This window comes from Mobula hypostoma, chromosome X2, assembly GCF_963921235.1.
Source record: "Mobula hypostoma chromosome X2, sMobHyp1.1, whole genome shotgun sequence".
Classification (NCBI taxonomy): domain Eukaryota; kingdom Metazoa; phylum Chordata; class Chondrichthyes; order Myliobatiformes; family Myliobatidae; genus Mobula; species Mobula hypostoma.
In genome coordinates, this window is record NC_086129.1 from 39053526 (window position 1) to 39073249 (window position 19724).

The following is a 19724-nucleotide window of genomic DNA, read 5'->3' on the forward strand; positions in this document are numbered from 1 at the left end:
GATAGACATATCGGAATGAGAATGGGACGTGGAATTAAAATGTGTGGCCACTGGGAGATCTTGCTTCCTCTGGTGGACAGAACATAGGTGTTCAGCGAAATGGTCTCCCAGCCTGCGTCGGGTCTCGCCAATATATAGAAGGCCGCACCGGGAGCACCGGATGCAGTATATCACCCCAGCCGACTCACAGGTGAAGTGTCACCTCACCTGGAAGGACTGTCTGGGGCCCTGAATGGTGAATTCAGCGAAACGGTCTCCCTCTGTCCCTTTCACTATAACTCCTTGCCTGCTCTAAACCCTCCGGGCTCCCCTCCCCCTTCTCTTTCTCCCCAGACTTCCCATCTTATGATCCTCTCCCTTCTCCAGCTCTTAGATCCACCACTCCCCTCCTGTCTTCTCCTATCATTTCGGATCTCCCCCTCCCCCTCCCATTTTCAAATCTCTTACTAGCTCTTCTTTCAGTTAGTCCTGACGTCAGGATCCCGGCCCGAAATGTCGACTGTACCTCTTCCTAGAATGCTGCCTGGCCTGCTGCGTTCACCAGCATTTTTGTGTGTGTTGCTTGAATATCCAGCATCTGCAGATTTCCTCGTATCTGCGAAATTAAGTCTAAACTATTTCACAAAGCTTTTGTATTTCCATGAGAAATGGAGGAGGCTACCATTAGTGTCCAAATCTGGTTGCCTGAGATGATGGTTTACCTACACTTTGAACAACTGGAACTGTTTGTGCAGTGGAATAAATTAGGGATAACAGGCTTTTAATACATTTATAATAATTTTAATTGAATTTGCTCATCAGGAACACTACCTGGTTTTATTCCTTTGAAATCAATATAGGATATCAAAGTTCAAAGTAAATTTATTATCAAAGTACGGATATGTTACCATATACTACCCTGAGATTCATTTTCTTGCAGGCATTCACAATAGAACAAAGAAATTGTCATGAGCCCTGCGGGCCTCTGCAGCTTGCCGTACAGCGTTGGGCTTCTAGGTTTCTTGAGCTCCTGTATTGACCAATTGTTAGAGCCATTAAGCCCTGGTGCTTTCTGTTGAATCTTCTCCAATTAATTGTGACTGTCACAGGTTTTCTGCAATCTATGATTATTTAAAGGTGACTCTCATTTCGCACTAGGGCAGAGTTCTTGTGTGTTTGTGGAGAATGAGTTGTCTCATGGTGTTGCTCGGTCGTGCCGCCGATGCTGTTAATGTTTCTATGTCTAACCTCTTGATTCCTTCTCTTCATGGGTGTCTGCCCTTCCTCCGCTCCTGGGTTCAGCCATCGCCAGCGCTCATTGTGACAGAGTCTGCCGTCCCTTCACACCTGGGTCGAGTTCTTGCCAGCGCCTGCTGTGACAGAAATACAATAGAATCAATGACAAACAACCAATATGCAAAAGAAAACAAACTGTGTAAATACAATAAAAATCAATCAATCAATATAAATATCAATATAAAGCTGACATTAAATCCAAAGCTGTGGAATCCTCAGCTGGTGAGTTCAGTTAAACTCACTTCTGCAATGCCCAGAATTCCATGTAATACTGTTGCTGCGAGTTTCTTGCACGGAGAATATAAATCTGCTGGAACTGGAATGTGCCAAATCGTGATAACATTCAGTAACAGGACAAATCTGAAGTGTGAAGTTCAGCATTAGCACTGAGGAGAACTGTAAATATTGACCCCCCCCTCTGTGACAGTGCTGATTGTCTTTGTGTGATTGGAAAGTATCAAATCCCATTCCACATCTGCTGAATCTGTGAGTGTGTGACATAATAGACGCGAGTCCTGGGACTAGAGGTAGCATAGTACTGCCCCATCTAGCTCTTATTCCAGGATAGAGGGACTGAACATGAGTAATTGAGGCCTCTGGAAGAAAAAAATAAAAAGAGAGGGAATTAAGGAAAGAGAAATGGAAGGAAGACAAATGAAAGTCAGAAGAGAACAAAAGGCAAAGGGAAACAAAAAGAGTGGAATAAGAGAATAACTTCAGAGTTTAGTCTTGATTCATTTTGGAAGGGTGAACTTGAAGGCAGAATACGGGGTTAAGGGCAGGATTTTTAGTGTGAAGGAACAAAGAGATCTTGGGGTTCACATCCATAGATCCCTTAAAGTTGCAGCACAAATTGATAGGGTACTTAAGAAGGTGTATAGACAAGAAAATCTGCAGATGCTGGAAATCCAAGTAATACACATGAAATGCTGGGGGAACGCAGCAGATCAGGCAGCATCAATGGAAAAGAGTAAACAGTCGATGTTTCCAGCTGAGACCATTCATCAGGCGTATGCTGTGTTGGCCTTCATTAGTCAAGGGATTGTGTTAAAGAGCCATGAAGTAATATTGCAGCCCTATAAAACTCTGGTTAGACCACACTTGGAATACTGTGTTGATTTCTGGTCGCCTCATTATAGGAAAGATGAGGAAGCTTTAAAGAGTGTGCAGAGAAGATTTAACACGATGTCGCCTGGATTAGAGACCATGTCTTATGAGGATAGATTGCACGAGCTAGGGCTCTTTTCCTTGGAGAGGAGGAGGATGAGAAGTGACTTAATGGAGGTGTACAAGATGATAAAAGGCATAGATCGATTGGACAGTCAGAATCTTTTCCAGAGGTGTAAATTGCTAATACAAGGGGGCATGACTTTAAGGTATTGGGAGTAAGATCTAGCGGGGATGTCAGAGGTAGGTGCGTGGAACAGAAGTGGGGGTAGAGGCACATACATTAGGAACATTTAAGAGGCTCTTTGATAGGCACATGGATGATAGAAAACTGCAGGTCTATGTGAGGGAGAAGGGCTAGATTGATGTTGGAGTAGCTTGAGGGTCAGCACAACATTGTGGGCTGAAGGGCCTATAATGTGCTGTACTGTTCTATGTTCTAATGCATTTATACAACATCTTCCTTAACATAAGGACGTCACAAAGGAAGAGTTCTTCAGAACACTGTAAGATAGTAAAGATGGCAACAAGGTATTTTCAACACTGTACTATAAGAAAGTTACCAAGGCACTGATGAGAGCTATAGCTATAAACGGAGAACAGATATTGGCTGTTTTAAAAATAGACATAAAAGGCTGACAGGGAAATTGTTTCAATAAAATTGCAGGGTGATTTGATAAGGCTTTAGAAATTATGAAGAGGGAGAACAGGATTGACAGTTTCCTGTAATCAAGAGGTCTAGAATAACAGACCGGAGGAGCAAGATGAAAATGTAAGAAAATGGAGAATAGGAGGATGTGCACAATAATAGTGATTGAAGCAGATTGTGTCAACATTTAAGGATAGGTTAGAAATGCTGAAGGAAAGAGTGAATAAAGTAGCATGGGAAGAGGAAGCCATTTGGATTTAGATGCTGCTGTTTGAAGAACAAACAACAGTACTGACTGCGAGGTGGAGGCAGTGGTTATAGTTGGAGGGGTGGGGAGGACAAATGGCCTGCTTCTGTAAAATAACAGCACAAGCAGAATGTTAATTTTTCTCCCACTGAGCACGAACCGCTCTGCCGTTTCCCATTGATTGATATGTGAGCCAGTCAGAGATTCTCAATATGTAAATTTCCTTAACGAGGGTCTGATTAGTAGAAGCCCCAACGTGCAAATAATGAAGGCTTCCTCTGCCTGCACAGAATGTAATGCAATTTTATGGAAGTGTCTAAATGTTTGTTTTAGGTACTGATCACAGGCAATGTTTGGAATTTCAAAATGGTTTGCAGCATTTTTACTTTGTAAATGACATCATCATAACTCAAATACCAATTAATTTTCATGGTACAGATTGTGTTTTTTGCTGTGCTACTTAAGCTTCAATTTACTGTATATTCTGCACTGACAACTTTAAACCTCCCACATACAATATGTTAATGATGTCTGAATACTTAAACACTACAACAAGATATATATGATACAAGACCTTCAGGAATTCCTCGAAATACATTGCTGTTGCTGGTATGTGACTGCAACGCTGATGGTCAGATTGCACTCTGACCTATCCATGCAAGGGTTGGCAATGGCAATTGGGCACATTCCTGAAAATCAAGAGCCTCCTGTCTTGATAGATCTCCTCCCCTACTTTCCTGCCACAGATTCATGCTCAGGGCTTAGTTCCTACCCCTGGCTTTTCGGAGTGATGCAGGAAGACTGCAGTGGTGGTGGGGGGGACATTGTTGATGCAAATATAAGAGCAAATGTACAAGGGGATAACTTCAAAATGTGCATGTGATACAAGACTTGTAAGTGTAATGAATAGTGAGAAATCTGAACTCCAAGGAGACATACCTAGGCTGGTCAAATAAGCAGACATGACAGATCAGACTTTAACAATAAAACACCGAAAATTAGATAAAGGTTAGCTTTGCTTGTCACATCCATTCAAAAGGTTGAAAATTACAGTGAACCGTATCATTTGCGTCAAGTCAAATCAGTGAGGATTGCGCTGGGGGCAGTCTACAAGTGTCTCCATGCTTCCAGCACCAACAAACTGTCACGGTCCGGTCTGTTGACTCCTCATTTCAGTTGATTTCCTTTTCCCCGTGTTCTACCAGGGCTCCTTGATCAGGGCACCTGATCCTCATCCGAACCGAGAACAGAAAAACTCCGGCTTACATCTACTCGGTGCTGGACCGTCACACCGCAGCCCGTGTGGCAATGCACGTTCCGGGGCCGCTGAGAATGGTGGATTCTAAGTGGCTTCGGTGCCTGGGGTTGCTTCGGGAATTCTGTCTCTTCCTGTTCAGCTAAGTGATTGCCGGCCGTTTGCCACTTCATGTGCTACCCCGTGTCAAGATACGAATTGACTGTCGTTGTTGGGTTTTGTCATCTCATGTCCAGCTGAGGATTGCAGGCCGCTTGCCGTTACTCCGAGCCAAGATGTGAATTGACTGTCGTTGTTTGGTTTTGTCATCTCGTGTCCAGCTGAGTTTTGCAGGCCATTTGCCGCTGCTCCGAGCCAAGACACGAATTGTAAGTCTTTGTGTGGTTTTGTCGTCCCGTGTCCAAGTCCGAGTCCAGGCTCTGTATCCAAGTCAAGTCCAAGTCCAGGCTCCGAGTCCAAGTCGAGTCCAAGTCCAGGCTCAGAGTCCAAGTCGAGTCCAAGTTAAATCGGAGTCCAGGCTCCAAGTCCGAGTCCAGGTTCCGCGTCTGAGTCCAAGTCCAAGTCTAAGTCCAGGTTCCGCGTCTGAGTCCAGGTTCCACATCCGAGTCCGAGTCCGAGTCCAGGTTCCGCATCCGAGTCCAGGTTCCGCGTCCGAGTCTGAGTCCAGGTTCCGCGTCCGAGTCCAAGTCCCGGTTCCGCATCCGAGTCCAAGTCCAGGTTCCACGTCCAAGTCCAGGCTCTGTGGCCAAGTCCAAGTCCAGGATCCGCGTCCGAGTCCAAGTCCTGGTTCCTCCGGTTTGTTGTCCAACGTTTACGTCCATGTAAGCATCTATCCTTGCCCTCCCGCCTTCCTGGCAACTATTAATAAAATATACTTCTGTTAATGTTACCTCCGTGTCTGTGTCCTGCACTTGGGTCCGCTGCCCCCAACACCCCATTGTAACACAAACATCCACAACTTACTGACCCTAACCCTAACCTGTATAGTTCAGAATGTGGAAAGAAATTGGTGTACCTTGATGAACCCACACAGTGGTGGGGAGAACATGCAAACTCCTCGCAGACAGCGAGCACTGATCGGTGATCACTGCTGCTGTAAAGTGATTACGCTAACCACCTCGTTGAAGCAATATGACATGAAGTGTGAAGTACTAAAGAGAGATGCAGATACAGGACAATGTGCAGCTGTGGACAAATCTCCAATGCTGGCAAGGTACACTAGGTTAAAAAAGCATTTCAAAGGCATGCAGATTGACAGGTTAACTGACCGCTGTAAATTTCCACTAGTGTGCAGGTTAAAGGGAGAATCAGGGGACAGTTAATAAGAATCTGTGGAGAGTTAAAAATTAAATTGCTAAAGGATTAACATGGATGGCTGCACGATGATGGGTAGTTGATGGTTGGTTCAGATTCAGTGCTGCACTTCTCTGTGACTGACTCAAACAAGACCCTGATCTTCATCAACAGAGACAGGTAATCTGAAAGTGAAAAAGTTATTAAGAGATCACAACACGAGAAAATCTGCAGATGCTGGGAATCCAAAGCACACGCACAAAATGTTGGAGGAACCCAGGAGGGAGGCAGCATCTACGAAAAAGGGTAAATAGTTGACATTTCCAGTCGAGATTCCTCCAGCATTTTGTGTGTCTTGCAAAGTTATGAAGAACCTTTATAAAACTACAGTTTAGCCTCCTCCCTTCAAGAAGGATGTCAAGGAACTGGAGAGAATGCAGAAAAGATTTGCTAGAACACTTACAAGCATGAGGGATTGATGTTACAGGGAAAAGTTGAGGCTAAGAGAAGATTGAATGGAAATGTTATAGATGTGTTCAAAATAATAAAAGTCTAGGCACAGCTGGCTGCAGAGAAACCATTCCCATTGACATGAAAGGTCATAAACCAGAGGACAGGAATTTAAGGTAACTAGCAAAAGAACCACAGGCAAGGGCACCACGGTAGCACAGCAGTTAGTGTGGCACTATTACAGCTCGAGGCATTCCAGAGTTCAGAGTGAATTCTGGCGCCATTCTGTAAGGAGTCTCTGTATATCCTCCCCGTGGAATGGGTGGGTTTTCTCCGAGTGCTCCAGTTTCCTCCCACAGTCCAAAGACGTACTGGGTAGGTTAATTGATCTTTGTAAATTGTCCTGTGATTGGATTAGGGTTAATCGGGGTTGTGGGATTGCTGGGGCGGCGTGGCACAAAGGGCCTACTCCCCAACATCGCTAAATAAATACTGTAAATGAGAAAATTTACCTTCTTTGGGTAATGAGTAATCTGTATTCTGAATGTGTTCAGAAGGGCGTGGCAGATCTGAGCATGGATTTCAAAAGAGAGTTGGATCATTATTTAAAAGAAGAGTGCCAAGGAGGAAAAGTAGGGGTATGGAATGAACTGCAGTGATCTTGCAAGGATCTGGCACAGATTTATTGGGACTGGGTGATCTTCTTCTGGTTAGCATTTCTAGGAGTCTTACTTGTAGAGGGAAAGGACAATATTTAATTTGCATCAATCACAGTCTTTTGATTAAATAGGGTTTACTCTTCCCTCCGCCTGATACCTTAGACCACGAAATGAAGAGGTTCAAAGAAAACATTCCATATCCTGGTCTCTCGCCACATCCCACAATTCTATTTAATACCTACTGATGTTCTCCTTGGTATGCCCTAGAGATGAGCTGTCAATTTCTGGAGATTTCAGGAACCTTGTTGGGAGGTTTGGTATTCTGAGTGTCTGTACTTCCCGTGGAGGAATTGTACAACTTTGAGCAAAGTTTCAGGGTGTATCATCCAATGGACCTATGCTGCTAATTAGCTGTGTGCTACTCCATGTCATCCCTTCAATGTATCCTTTCATTCCATTCCATGAGTGTCCTGACTGGTTGCATCACAGCCTGGTATGGAAACACCAATGCCCAAGAACGGAAAAAGCCTACACAAAGTGATGGACACAGCCCAGCCCATCACTAGATAAGCCCTCCCCACCATTGAGCACATCTACAAGGAGTGCTGCCACAAGTAAGCAGTATCGATCGTCAAAGGACTCCTACCATCAAGGCCATACTCTCTTCTCATTGCTACCATCGGGAAAGAGGTACAGAAACCTTGGGTCCCATAGAACCAGGTTCAGGAACAGTTGTTACAAAACAATCATCAGACTCCTGAATCCACATGGACAACTTCATTCACCACAACACTGAACTGATTACTGAACACAACCTATGGACTCACTTTCCAGGTATCTATATCTCATGTTCTCAGTATTATTTATTTATTATTATTATTGTTATCTGATTTTTGTGTTTGCGCAGTTTGTCTTCATGTCGCACATTGGTTGCTTGTCTATCTTTGTGTGTAGTTTTTCACCGATTCTGTTGTATTTCTTTGTTCTACTGTGAATGCCTGCAAGAAAATAAATCTCAGGGTAATAGATGCTGACATATACATATTTTGATAATAAATTTACTTTGAGATATTCTCCTGTTTGTGTGTGTACAGTTACAGTATCTGTTCCAATTGTGATCATGTCTAGTGTTTTCAACATTTGGGTAATCTGTGCAGTTGTGAAACAGGGAGATGGAAGACTAATCTCCCTGTATCCTGCTGAGTGTTTGCTCTTTTGATAAACAAGGACATCAGTACCTCATGTCTTTTGATGAGTTCAATGTTTGCTGTAAATTTCAGTAGAATCATCCAGAACAAACTGGAATATGTCTCTGAAATTACAAGCAATTTTGCTGTCAATGTTTCATGTAGAGCGATTCCACTGACGATCATCACGGCCTTTGCTTGCTCTCTGTCATTACTTATGCCCTCACTGACATTTATCTTTTTACACCTCAATTCACACTTGTTGATCGCCAACAGAATCAGTAGTGAAGGCAGGAAATATTAAAACTGTGCAGTGTTTCCAAAAAGCTCAATCACAGGCTTGGTGACAGGAAGTTGCAACCAAAGATACACAGATCAAGTGCAGCCAATTCATGTCTGGCAGCAAGCCTGCCTGCCGTGAGATTCATTTCCATTTGGCAGCAAGTTACAGCAGATATTTGCAAGAGTTTTATATTGCGCAATTTAATACAAGAAAACAACCTTCCCTTCCACTTCCTATTCTCTTCGCTGGTCTAGGGAGGGAATGTTAGCAAGCAACTTACCTTTGGCGCTATAGAGCATACTATCCCAACGTCATAGCATAATTTAAGATATATACAATTATGCTTGCAGAAGTAATTTTTAAAGATCATATTATGTTCAACGATTTAAAATGGTGAAAAGCTTCAGGGAAAGAAGTCCAAACCATCATTTCCTGAAATTATTTAGTTAAAACACAGAAGGCTATTTGACCATCATGTTTCTGCATGTTCTCGAAGCATGATATCATACACTTGTAATGTAAGGTTATAGATTCTGATTGCATGTTTCATCACATGATCAAGTCAAGTCAAGTCAGGTTTATTGTCATTGAACTACATATCTGTATGTACACCATCAAAGGAGACAATTGTAACTCCCACTTCGGCTAGCGGCTTAATATAGGGGGTGATAGCCCCCGGCCCAGCCAAACTTAGAAATCTCGTTTGGGTGGATGCTGCGCAATGTGTCCCCTGTTACAAATCAGTACCCCGAAATAACAAATAGTACACAATATGCGATTAAATGATTAAGCTTTATAATTCTTGCTTTGACTATATGGTTAGTAAAGAAATGAAAAAAAGAAAAAAAAGGGCCCAATCTTATTAATCAGTCTGTTGCGAAATGTTGGAGCTCACTGATAAGTCAATTGTCCACCATCAACCTCCTCCAATCGTAGCTGACCTTCGGACCCTTGCTCCCGGTCTTTCCGTCCGGTGGTCTTACAGCTCTCTCCACACACATCTTCCTTCTTCTCCTCCCGCTAACCAAAGACCGCGAAAATCTCTCTTCCAGCTCACAAGAAAGAACAACAGTCCAAACCCCATCATCTCTAGTTATAACCGAAACATTGCTGCTACAGAGAAACCATTTCATTATCAGTGAAACCCTACAGCATGTTACACAATGTTTCTCAGGAGCGGGGTGTAAAGCACAGTAGTACACATAACACAATAATTTAGGATAAAATCTACAAATGAATTATGCATAAATAAACAAACTAAAGTGCATAAATTAAATATTGTAGGGTATAGAACAAATTACCCAGTGACACTTCAAGTGCGATGTAGCAGGAAGTTCAGAAGCCTAATGGCCTGAGGGAAGAAACTTTCCCATCCTGACTGTTCTTGTCTTTATGCATCGGAGTATCCTGCCTGATGGTAGAAAGTCAAAGAGGGTGCTGGATGGATGGGTGGGATCCTTGATAATACTAAGGGCCCTGCTCCTGATAAATGTCCTGTTACTCATATACTCCCCATTCCTGCTATTCGGGTCCATCTTCAACAGATTAGTTTTACACAGATTAGCCAATAAAAATGTAATTCTCAATTTATATGATTCTTTCCTGTCATTCAACAATCGTTAATCCCCATTTTAGATATTTTGATAAGCAAAGATGTTCATATTTTTTGTTTTAATTGAGTTTATGACATATCTCTCGGATATCGGCTTACAGTGGGAAATTATTCTTTAATTTTTAAGGACCCTGAGGCAGTCCCTGGAAGGTTGCACCTTACTGTAATGATAAAAATGGTATATAAAAACAACATTGGAGTTAATTTCCCATGGAGGGTTAGGGGCAGTTGTGTGAGTGTGAGTGTGTGCAATCTTTAGTTTAGGATTAAAGTGCTGGGGGGAAGGGGAGAGGTGGAGAGAGTACAGGCTCCTGAAATGAAAATGCCAAAGATATTGTTTCCTACAATGTGCCCAGTAAATGATTCGATAGAACGCTATGGTTTCTATGTCAAGGCGTCACGTAAGATTGTGTTATCTCACAAGCACTTGAGGCATTTTCTGGAAAAGGAGATTGTCAATTTTAGCCTCATAATTTAAACATTAGGAAACTCAATTAAGATTTCCAAATTTTACACATTTCACAACAGCAGGTGTGACATTCCACAAACTTCAAAAAACGCATGAGGAAAAAAATCTTTGTAATTTCAGTTTTGCCAGATATTGAAACAGAAACCCTTTGCAATCAGTGATCTTTAATTTATAATCTATAAAATGTAAAATATGACTGCTAATATCCGTGAAAAGTAAGAAAGCACATGGCAATGAAAAAGAATAGTACAACCAAGTACCTTCAGGCCTGACATGTCCATCCTCTACTGTCGCCATGAGGCCACGCTCAGGGTGGAGGAGCAACACCTTATATTCTGTCTGAGTCGCCTCCAACCTGATGGCATGAATATTGATTTCTGGAATTTCCAGTAATAGCCCTCCTCCCCGCCATTCCCCATCCTCTTTTCCCTTCTCACCTTATCTTGTTACCTGCCCATCACCTCCCTCTGCTGATCCCCCCACTTCCCTTTATTCCATGGCCTTCTGTCCTCTCCTATCAGATACCCCCTTCTCCAGCTCTTTATCTCCTTTACCAATCAACCTCACAGCTCTTTACTTTACCCCCTCCCCCTCTCCCAGTTTCCTCCATTACCTGCCACCTTGTACTTCTTCCCCCCTCCCCCCACCTTGTTATACTGACTTCTTCCTTTTCTTTCCAGTCCTGATGAAGGGTCTCGGCCCAGAACATCAACTGTTTATTCATTTCCATAAATGCTGCCTGGCCTGCTGAGTTTCCCCAACATTTTGTGCATGTTACTTTCATGTTAATCATACACTGAATATGTGTTTTATTAAAGCAACACAACTAAGTTAAGAATTGAAAAACAACATGGGAAAAATAAGGGAACGGGTGCAGGATGAGAGGCAAAACTGGTGAGTGTGAGATATTTGAGAAGAACAAGTAAAATGAATGGAGAAAATGGGAGGATATTGAGAGGAGGAATGCACCAATTTGAATTAGTAGTTCAAAGGGGAAAGATGGTAGAAGCTAGGTGATAAGAAAGAAGCAAAGGGGATATAGAGCAGGTTAAAAAGCAGTTAATGGAGGAAAGGGAATGTGAAAAATGATGTGGATAATTTCAGGTTGCACATTCCCCACAATCAATTAAAAATTGGAACCTCCAAACCTCTCGGTTTAGGTTCCCCATCAAACCATACTAGATCATGCCTTGCATCTGATATAGAAAGGAAAACAAAGATGATACATTTTGAAGAAACAAAGAGAAAAATGGATTATAGAAAATAACAAGAGAGGAGACACTGGGATCAATCGGTTGAAATTCATAACTGCATCAAATGATATTGTCTGAAACTAGCCCCTAATAGATCCCTTAGGTTCATTGCTGACTAATGCCTAACAAAATTTTTTCCTATAACTCAATGCTTACAACTCAGCTTCTGAGAATTCTCTTGTCTGCCTCACTTTCAACAAACAGCTAAAAGCAAACTATTTGTGGTACACTTCCAAATTAAATCCGACTTATTAGAAGTTAAGACTCAATTTCATGCTCTTTGCTCTTGATAAATCACTGATGTTCTTAGTTATGTTTCTATTGGTGCAGAGTAGTTGGTAATCAGAGAGGAATCAGTTTTACCGTCATGCTGATGTATCGCCCTTCCGACAGTGAGCTGGGATAAGACTGCTGCCTTGGTCCTGGGGCTGTATGTGTGACACTATTGTATCTGTTTCCCAAAGAGTAACTGCTAACTAAATTTTACTGAGTTCATAGACTCACTGCGCCAAGCAGAGTTGTGATGGATTCTTCAACTTGAAATCTTCTCTTCCCATGACAAACTGGAAACTTTAAGAAATGATTGAGTTGCAATTGTTGTCTGTTCTCTTTGGGAGCACAATGCAGAGTGCAAGCTATCTGACAGAAACCAGTATTGATTGAGAACCAGTGAGCAAAGGCATAAGGTCCTTGGTTACATCAATGCTGGCTCATTGGGAATCTTTAAGAACTTTTCATGATCAGTTTTATATCTGAGTGAGAGTTTTTTTCATTGGACATATATAATTACGGTGATAAAATGCATGCTTAAAGTAAACTGAAAATGAAATGCAAGGAGGATATAAAAAGGTTACAAAAATTTGCAAACCAGTTCAGTGATTGGATAAGAAAGAGGCCTACTTGGAATATAGATTTATCAATTTATTACCGCATAGAAGGTAGCCATTTGGCCCATCCAATCTATGCCAAATCGCAGCACAACAGTCTCATAAACACCGATAATGTTATAACAGTCTCATCAGTCTCATTCTCTGTCTTTCCATATGCCCAGCAGAAAGTTTTCTCTCACATACTTATCCAATTCCTTTATGGAGGTACTATTGACATCTCTCCATAAACCCTACAGATGTTGAGCTCCAGATCATAATTACTCTCCAGATAAAGATTATGGGAATGAGATGATTGCTGTATGAGGAGAGCATGTACTGCATGGGCCAAAGTTATCTGGAGAAGAAGAATGAGAGATTCTTCTAAATCTGAGAGGATTAACTGGATTTAACATGTATCCAGTGGGAGAAAATTTCAGAAATGAGGGTCATAATCTTATGATAAACATTTTGCCATTTGCAGTTGCATTGAGGGGATACTTCTAGATTCAGAAGTATCCTCTCAATGCTGTTAAGATTGTAAATCTTTAGAACTCGCCACCCCTAAGTTCTGTGAATGCTCATTCTTGAGACTAAAACTCAAATGTGGCACTAAAAGCATAGTCTGAAACTTAGGCAAGTTATTGAATTAGAAACATACACCAAAACCATCTGCAGAATATCCTGGAAGGGCAAGCAAACTAATTTCAATGTCATTGCTCAGCCTAACGTCCCCAGTAACAAGATCTTAGTTGCACTCAAAGGGCAAGTCATGTCACCCACGTGACAACACCAGCTATCCAAAGTTGACATCCTACTCTAAAGTTCTGGCATACTAAAAGACTATGAGGTGGATAGAGGTCCTGTCAAAAGCCTCGCTGAAGAAATGTAAAGTCCATTCTTTGTGACTCCTGGGAATCCCTGGCTCATGACCACTTAGCGTGGAGAAGCAGTATTTGGGAATTTTTTTTGTAATCTTAAGAGTCCACTTGTTGGGATTGCAGAGAGACCCATGTAGGCAGTGGATGGAGTAGACTGTTGTTACGTAGCCCGTAACTGGGTTGCCAAACCAGCAGAAATGGACCACTTAGTTGGAGTCTGGATTACTGGAACTAAGAAAGTTTTATTAAAGAAATCAGTAACACAGTACTCTAATCGTAAGGATATAAATGCAACAGGTTAGCAATGATAAAACACACATGTACACAGAACTAGGATAATAGGAATCAATCAAGCTCTATCGCAGTCTAGGGGTAAAATGATCAGTCTCAAGTGACGCAGAGTTCAACTCAGCTGAGTACAGTTCGCAGCAATCGCTGTTGTGCCGTTGGAGAGAGAGAGCGAATATGCAAATTGGATTCAGACAGACCTCTGATGTTCCTCGCAGTTAGCTTTCGGGCGAGCCCTTTTAATGTCTTCGGAGGTCACCGACTGTGACCCCTCCGTTCCGGATAGGATCGTTCTTCCGCGGTGAACCCGGTACCCAGGCAAGGGCGGACACACACAGCAGGTTCCCGCCGATCGTACCTTTTCACCCTGTGCGTCTATGGTCGGTCCCGCAACCAGACCTCCAAACTCACACCAACTTGTGGGGGCACACCACACTTCCAGGGTCTCGTTATCTTGTGATCTTGTGGTGTCTGTCTTGCCTTAGCGAACCTGCTCCTTTTATCCCCCTGCTGGGGTATCGCCTGTCCATCAAACTTTAAACAGTTCAGGTTCAAAGCAACCGGTCTGACAATACTCGGAACTGTGTCTCTTTTCGTTAATCTCTCTCCTCTCTCATTAACATTTTGAACGCTTCTCCCTTTGTCTCTCTTATCTCTCTCATCAGCATCAATCTTCTGATAATTTGGTTTTTCGTCACACTGTTAAGAGTGAGTTTTTTGGGTAGATGATTTGTTTACACTTAAATGACCTTGGCCACCAGACTTCTATTTGAAAAAGTACTGTGGATTGAGTCCACAACAATGCACTTCCTAAAAGGGTGTGAGTACCAGATGCTTCTGGCGCCGTAGTTTGACCTGATGCTGTAGTTTCGAAGACAGTATTATCTATACATTATAAATATTAATTGTCTTCTATGTTAGCACGGGAAATGCCAAATAAATGTATTGTGGATTTAACTTGCATTCCAGACATGTTGGCGTCGGAAGGAAAGGATGGTGTGATATTTTGTATGTAGCTTCAAAAGGAAGCATTGTCTGTAACTTTTTAAGTAGCGATTGCCTTTGTGTTTAGCATATAAATATCAAGCCCACATTGGGCTAGCAGACCTTTCTACCGAAAGCGTCTTCGTCCGTAAGATGCCTGCTGTACCTTGTTGTGTCGAATAAAGAAGCTGCTTTGTATCTACCAGTGACTCTGTCTCTCAGGTGATTTCATCCACACCACAACATAGACCATTTTACAAACTACCCACTCAGTTGACATATCAGGCACCACCTGACCCATCTGTGAACAAGTCTGCAGTTTCCACATTGGCCTCATTAACCACCTCATAAACTACAAAACCAGAGTGGAAGTACTGTAAATCAAACTCAATCCCAAGAGGTTGAAATTGATTAATTTTTGGATACCAAGGGTATATAGTGTATGAGGACAGGGTGGAAATGTGGAGCTGTGGTAGAAGATTTGCCCATGATATTAAATGCCAAAGCAATTCAAAGTTCAAAGTACATTTATTATCTAAGTATGTATACATTATACACCTTGAGATTTGTCTCCTTACAAAAGCCACAAAACAAAGAAACCCAAAAGAACACCCAATGTGCAGAGAGGAAAAAATACAAACCATGCAAACAATAAAAGCAAGCAAATAGCATTCAGAATGAAAGTGAGTATACAGCCACAAAGCCAGGCATCACTTCAGCCATTTCAGGAGCAGGACACAGCGTCAGTTCAGCGCAGAGCTGAGTAAATGTTGCAGAGCAGCAGGCAGAACAGGCCTGACCCTTGCCCCTGGTCCCGGCACCCTGCCTTTTCAATCTGGCCCGGCATTTAAATCGTCCAAACATTGGGTCGTTTCTTGCTCGCGGATCCAGGCCCTGTCACGTTGATACACTCTGGGCCTGGACCTTGCCGCCAAATTTCGACCTGTACCCGACCTTTCCAAATCGGCCTTCAAAATCAGTTTTGAGTGACCCCGCGGCTAGTCCTACTCCTATTTCTCATACTCTTAAAAGACCTAGTGAAAATGCTGAAAGCTTTATAAATACTGATGAAGAAAATGAAATGAAAATTAGTTCTTCAAAAATGATCTGTGTCCCAATGCTGGATTCTGTTACTGCTGTCAACATCAGGAGCAATGAAGATAAGACAGCACTGTGACTTTCACTGCTCCATGATTCAAATCAGCAGTTTGCTGAACAATGGGAACAAATTTCCTACATGTGCTCGACCAAAGATTCTGATCATATTTGCTAAGATTATTTACAACTCAAATGGAAACGTGGGCCGAGATTTAGAAGCTGTAGAAATGAGTAGGCAGGATTGCTACAGAAGTATTGGTAGGTGCAATAGAAAAGTAATGTAACAACTTCAAATGGAAAATGCAATGTAGTATGCATGGCATAAAGTCTTTAAAGAGATTACACAAATGTCCACAATCACAGGACTAACTCATAAAAATGTTCAAAAGTTCACCATTTAAATGGATGAGGGACACTTTGAAAGAAAACATATTTTAACAGCAAAAGATAGCAATTCATTCTGTATACATAATCACTTTGATCAACAATGTTGAACCCTTCAATACTGTACATTGAAAGTGCTGCATCTCACAGGTGAGGTTTGTCTGAGACATTCAGTACAGTGGAAAACATGATTATCAATCAAATCAAATGCCCATCATGTCTTTGGGAAAACCACAGAGGTCACATTTTCCAGCCTTCAAAACCCACTTATTCTCTGAAGTTGTAACAAGTCACACAAGCTCTGAATAGACAGAATGTGTTTGAAGATGCCAGAAAACTGTTAGGAGGTAAAACAGAACACCTAATTAAGTGTTAAAATGAGGTAGATTAAAAGAAGAAAAGAACAAATTAAGTATATGAAAGGAAGAAAGAGAGAAGAAAGGAAGCCAATGAAGTACTTCTGAAGTCAGTGTTTTAATGTAAAATATGTGCTTGAATTATTTACTGTAAAACAAAAAGATGTTTTAACATTTTAAATTCCATTGATGAGATAAAAGGGCAGGAATAAAACATTCTGAATAATTTAAAAACAAAAAAAAACCTGCTGGAAACACTAAGCAGTTCAGACACCAGATGTCATCTTCCTGGCTCTGTGTTATCCCTGAGTATCTGGACAGTAAAGACACCTATGTTGAGATCATTGTTGATGAATGATAGACCCACCTTCAATACTATAATCCCAAGCAAACTCATCTCCAAACTCCTAAACCTTGACTCAACACCTCCTTTTGCAAATGGATCCTTGTCTTCCTTACGAACAAGGCGCAAGCACACCGCCACCACAACTACCCTCATTACTAATACTCCATATGTCTGCACCTTCAGCACCCTACCCTACTGCCTGTACACTAACAACTGTGTGGCCATATTCCGCTCTGACTCCATTCAGATGTTTACAGATGATACCACTGTAATGATGAGTCAGAGTACACTACGGGAAAAAGACAGACAGCCAGGTGACATGATGTCATGACAACGCTTCCCTGAATGTCAGCAAAACAACAAAGCTGGTTATTGACTTCAAGAAGGGGGAAACGATGCACATACTTCTATTTATATCAATGGTACTGAAAGTGAGTGGGTTGAATGCTTCAAGTTCCAAGGAGTGAGCATCACCAATAGTTTGTCCTAGTCCAACTATGTTGACATGGCCAAGAAAGCTCACAAGCGCCTCTACTTCCTCAGGAAGTTTTAGAAATTCGACGTGTCTCCCTTTGACCCTCATCAATTTTTATTGATGCACCACAGAAAGCATTGTATCTGGATGCATCAAAGTTCAAAGTACATTTATAATCGAAGTATGTATACATTATACAATCTTGAGATTTGTCTCCTTAAGGCAGCCCCAAAAAAACCCAAACAAAAACCATTAAAAAAAGACCATCGAACGAACACCCATGTGCAGAGAGAGAGAAAAACAAATCATGCAAACAATAACCACAAGCAAATAACGTTCTGAACTGAAGTCCATGAAGAGAGACCCCTAGTTCAGCGCAGAGCCAAGTAAACATCATGAAGCAGCGAACTGAACCAGCCTGTCCCTTACCTCAGGCCCGACACCCTGACCCTTTCTATCCAGTCTAGTGCCTAAATCATCATCCAGACATCGGGTTCTGTTGCTTCAATACACTCCTTGATTCGGCCTGCATCCGACCTTTCCAATTTGGCCCGGTGCTTGAATCATTATCCAAACATTGGGTACAGTTGCTTTGATATGCTCTGAGGCCAGGATCGTGCTGCCTTGATTCAGCCTGTACCTGACCTTTCATAGCTTGGTATAGCAACTGTTCTGCCTATGACCATAAGAAGCTCAAGAGAGCTGTGCACATGGATCACGAATCATGAAAGTAGCATCCAAACTAGACAAAGAGGGCAGAGCCACGGTTTACAAAGCCCAGGTACGAAGTATCATGGAGTATGCCCACTTAACATGGATGAGTGCCTCACAGAGTGTCCTCAGCCAGCTTGATTCCATCCAAAGAAAGGCTCTCAAGAATATAAGGGTAGATGAAGCCACAGCTTGTGAGAAGCTAGCCATCAGTAGCTTACACCACAGACAACAGGTTGCTGCAGCGACTGTGCTGTACAAAATGCACACCAGCCACAGCCCTGCAGACCTTTGCACCATGCTGCCTTCATCTTATGAGAGACGGCGCACCACACGATCAAGTTTATCTATGCCTGCTCATGCTGTTTCGATGCCTGATGCGAGAACCTACACACTGGAAAGAAGCTTCTTTCACTGTGCTATCAGAATTTGGAACAGCCTTCCAGATGCTGTGGTTGGAAACATCTGTGACGATGGGGTCCAAGCCTTCAAGTGTTGGGTGCACAAACACCTATCACCTCTGGGAGGGAAGTCACATGCTTCTTCATAAGCTATCATGAAAGGGACCAGGATGGAAATGCTTGGTTGTTGGTAGGTAGGGTTAATACCTGACTTTCAAGAGCACTTGTGAGTTATGTTCCGGCTGGACTTAGTCCTTAAACTGCTGGAGAACAGTGCGGAAAGAACAGGTGCTGTTTTCTCCCGGTAGGGATTAGATTTTAGTTCCAAGTGCTCCTGCCACGTTTTGTCACCCTGCAACCTTATCCTTCAATCTCTTTGGACAGCATTGTATAAATGTCTGTCTCCAGCAGACTTCATCATGATCATGACTCCAGTATTTCTACTATTTTTTAATGTTTCTTAATTGTACATATGATTTTTTTTTTGTGTTCTATCGCTGAGCAGCGGTGAACCATCTGATTGGCCTATCAGAGTTCTCTTTGGGAACTAGTTGACTTGATCAGCATTTCTGATCTGGCTATTGTTCACGATTGCACTTAATAAAAAAGAAGAACATCATGGAAACCAGCCTCCCCTCCGTGGACTCTGTCTACACTTCTCTCTGCCTCAGTAAAGCAACCAACATAATCAGACATTCTCTCTTTTCCCCTCTCCCATTGGACAGAGGTTACAAAAGGTTGAATTGGGAGAGGAGCTTGTTTTTAAAAACATAGCATTCACCAAAGGTTTACTAGAGTAGGCTGTATAAATATATTATCACAATATTCTTTGATTTAGGATGTTGCTCCTTAATATCCTATTGATAAGTATGGTTTATAAACTTGATTCTTCTTATATTTGAATCTTTTATTAGAATTTTTTCACTGAATAACTAATTAAATCAGACAGTTTCCTCTCAATGTAGAAAACTGCAAAGTCGACATTGCAACATTTCTTAATATCCCCTGGAATATTCTATAAGCAAAAGATTGTTAGGCTTATGAGGAATGCCCCAAGCTCTAGGCAATTAGTTGGCATCTCTGAATATGGCTGAATGTTTTGCAATCTTGTTGACTATACAGTATTTGCAATCAA

At 42.0% G+C, this 19724-nt stretch overlaps 1 protein-coding gene across 2 annotated transcripts in view; it reads right to left on the reverse strand.

Moving 5' to 3' along the window:
• Positions 1-577: 577 nt before the first annotated feature.
• Positions 578-19724, reverse strand: part of ten1 (TEN1 subunit of CST complex) — a 135634-nt gene continuing 116487 nt past the window's right edge. The window contains exon 5 of one of the 2 annotated variants that reach the window (XM_063038276.1): positions 578-1349. In XM_063038276.1, the coding sequence (XP_062894346.1) occupies positions 1295-1349 (55 nt within the window). In that variant the 3' untranslated portion in view covers positions 578-1294. Of the gene's footprint in view, positions 1353-19724 lie in introns of both variants that reach the window. The other variant, XM_063038275.1, reaches the window with a different exon arrangement.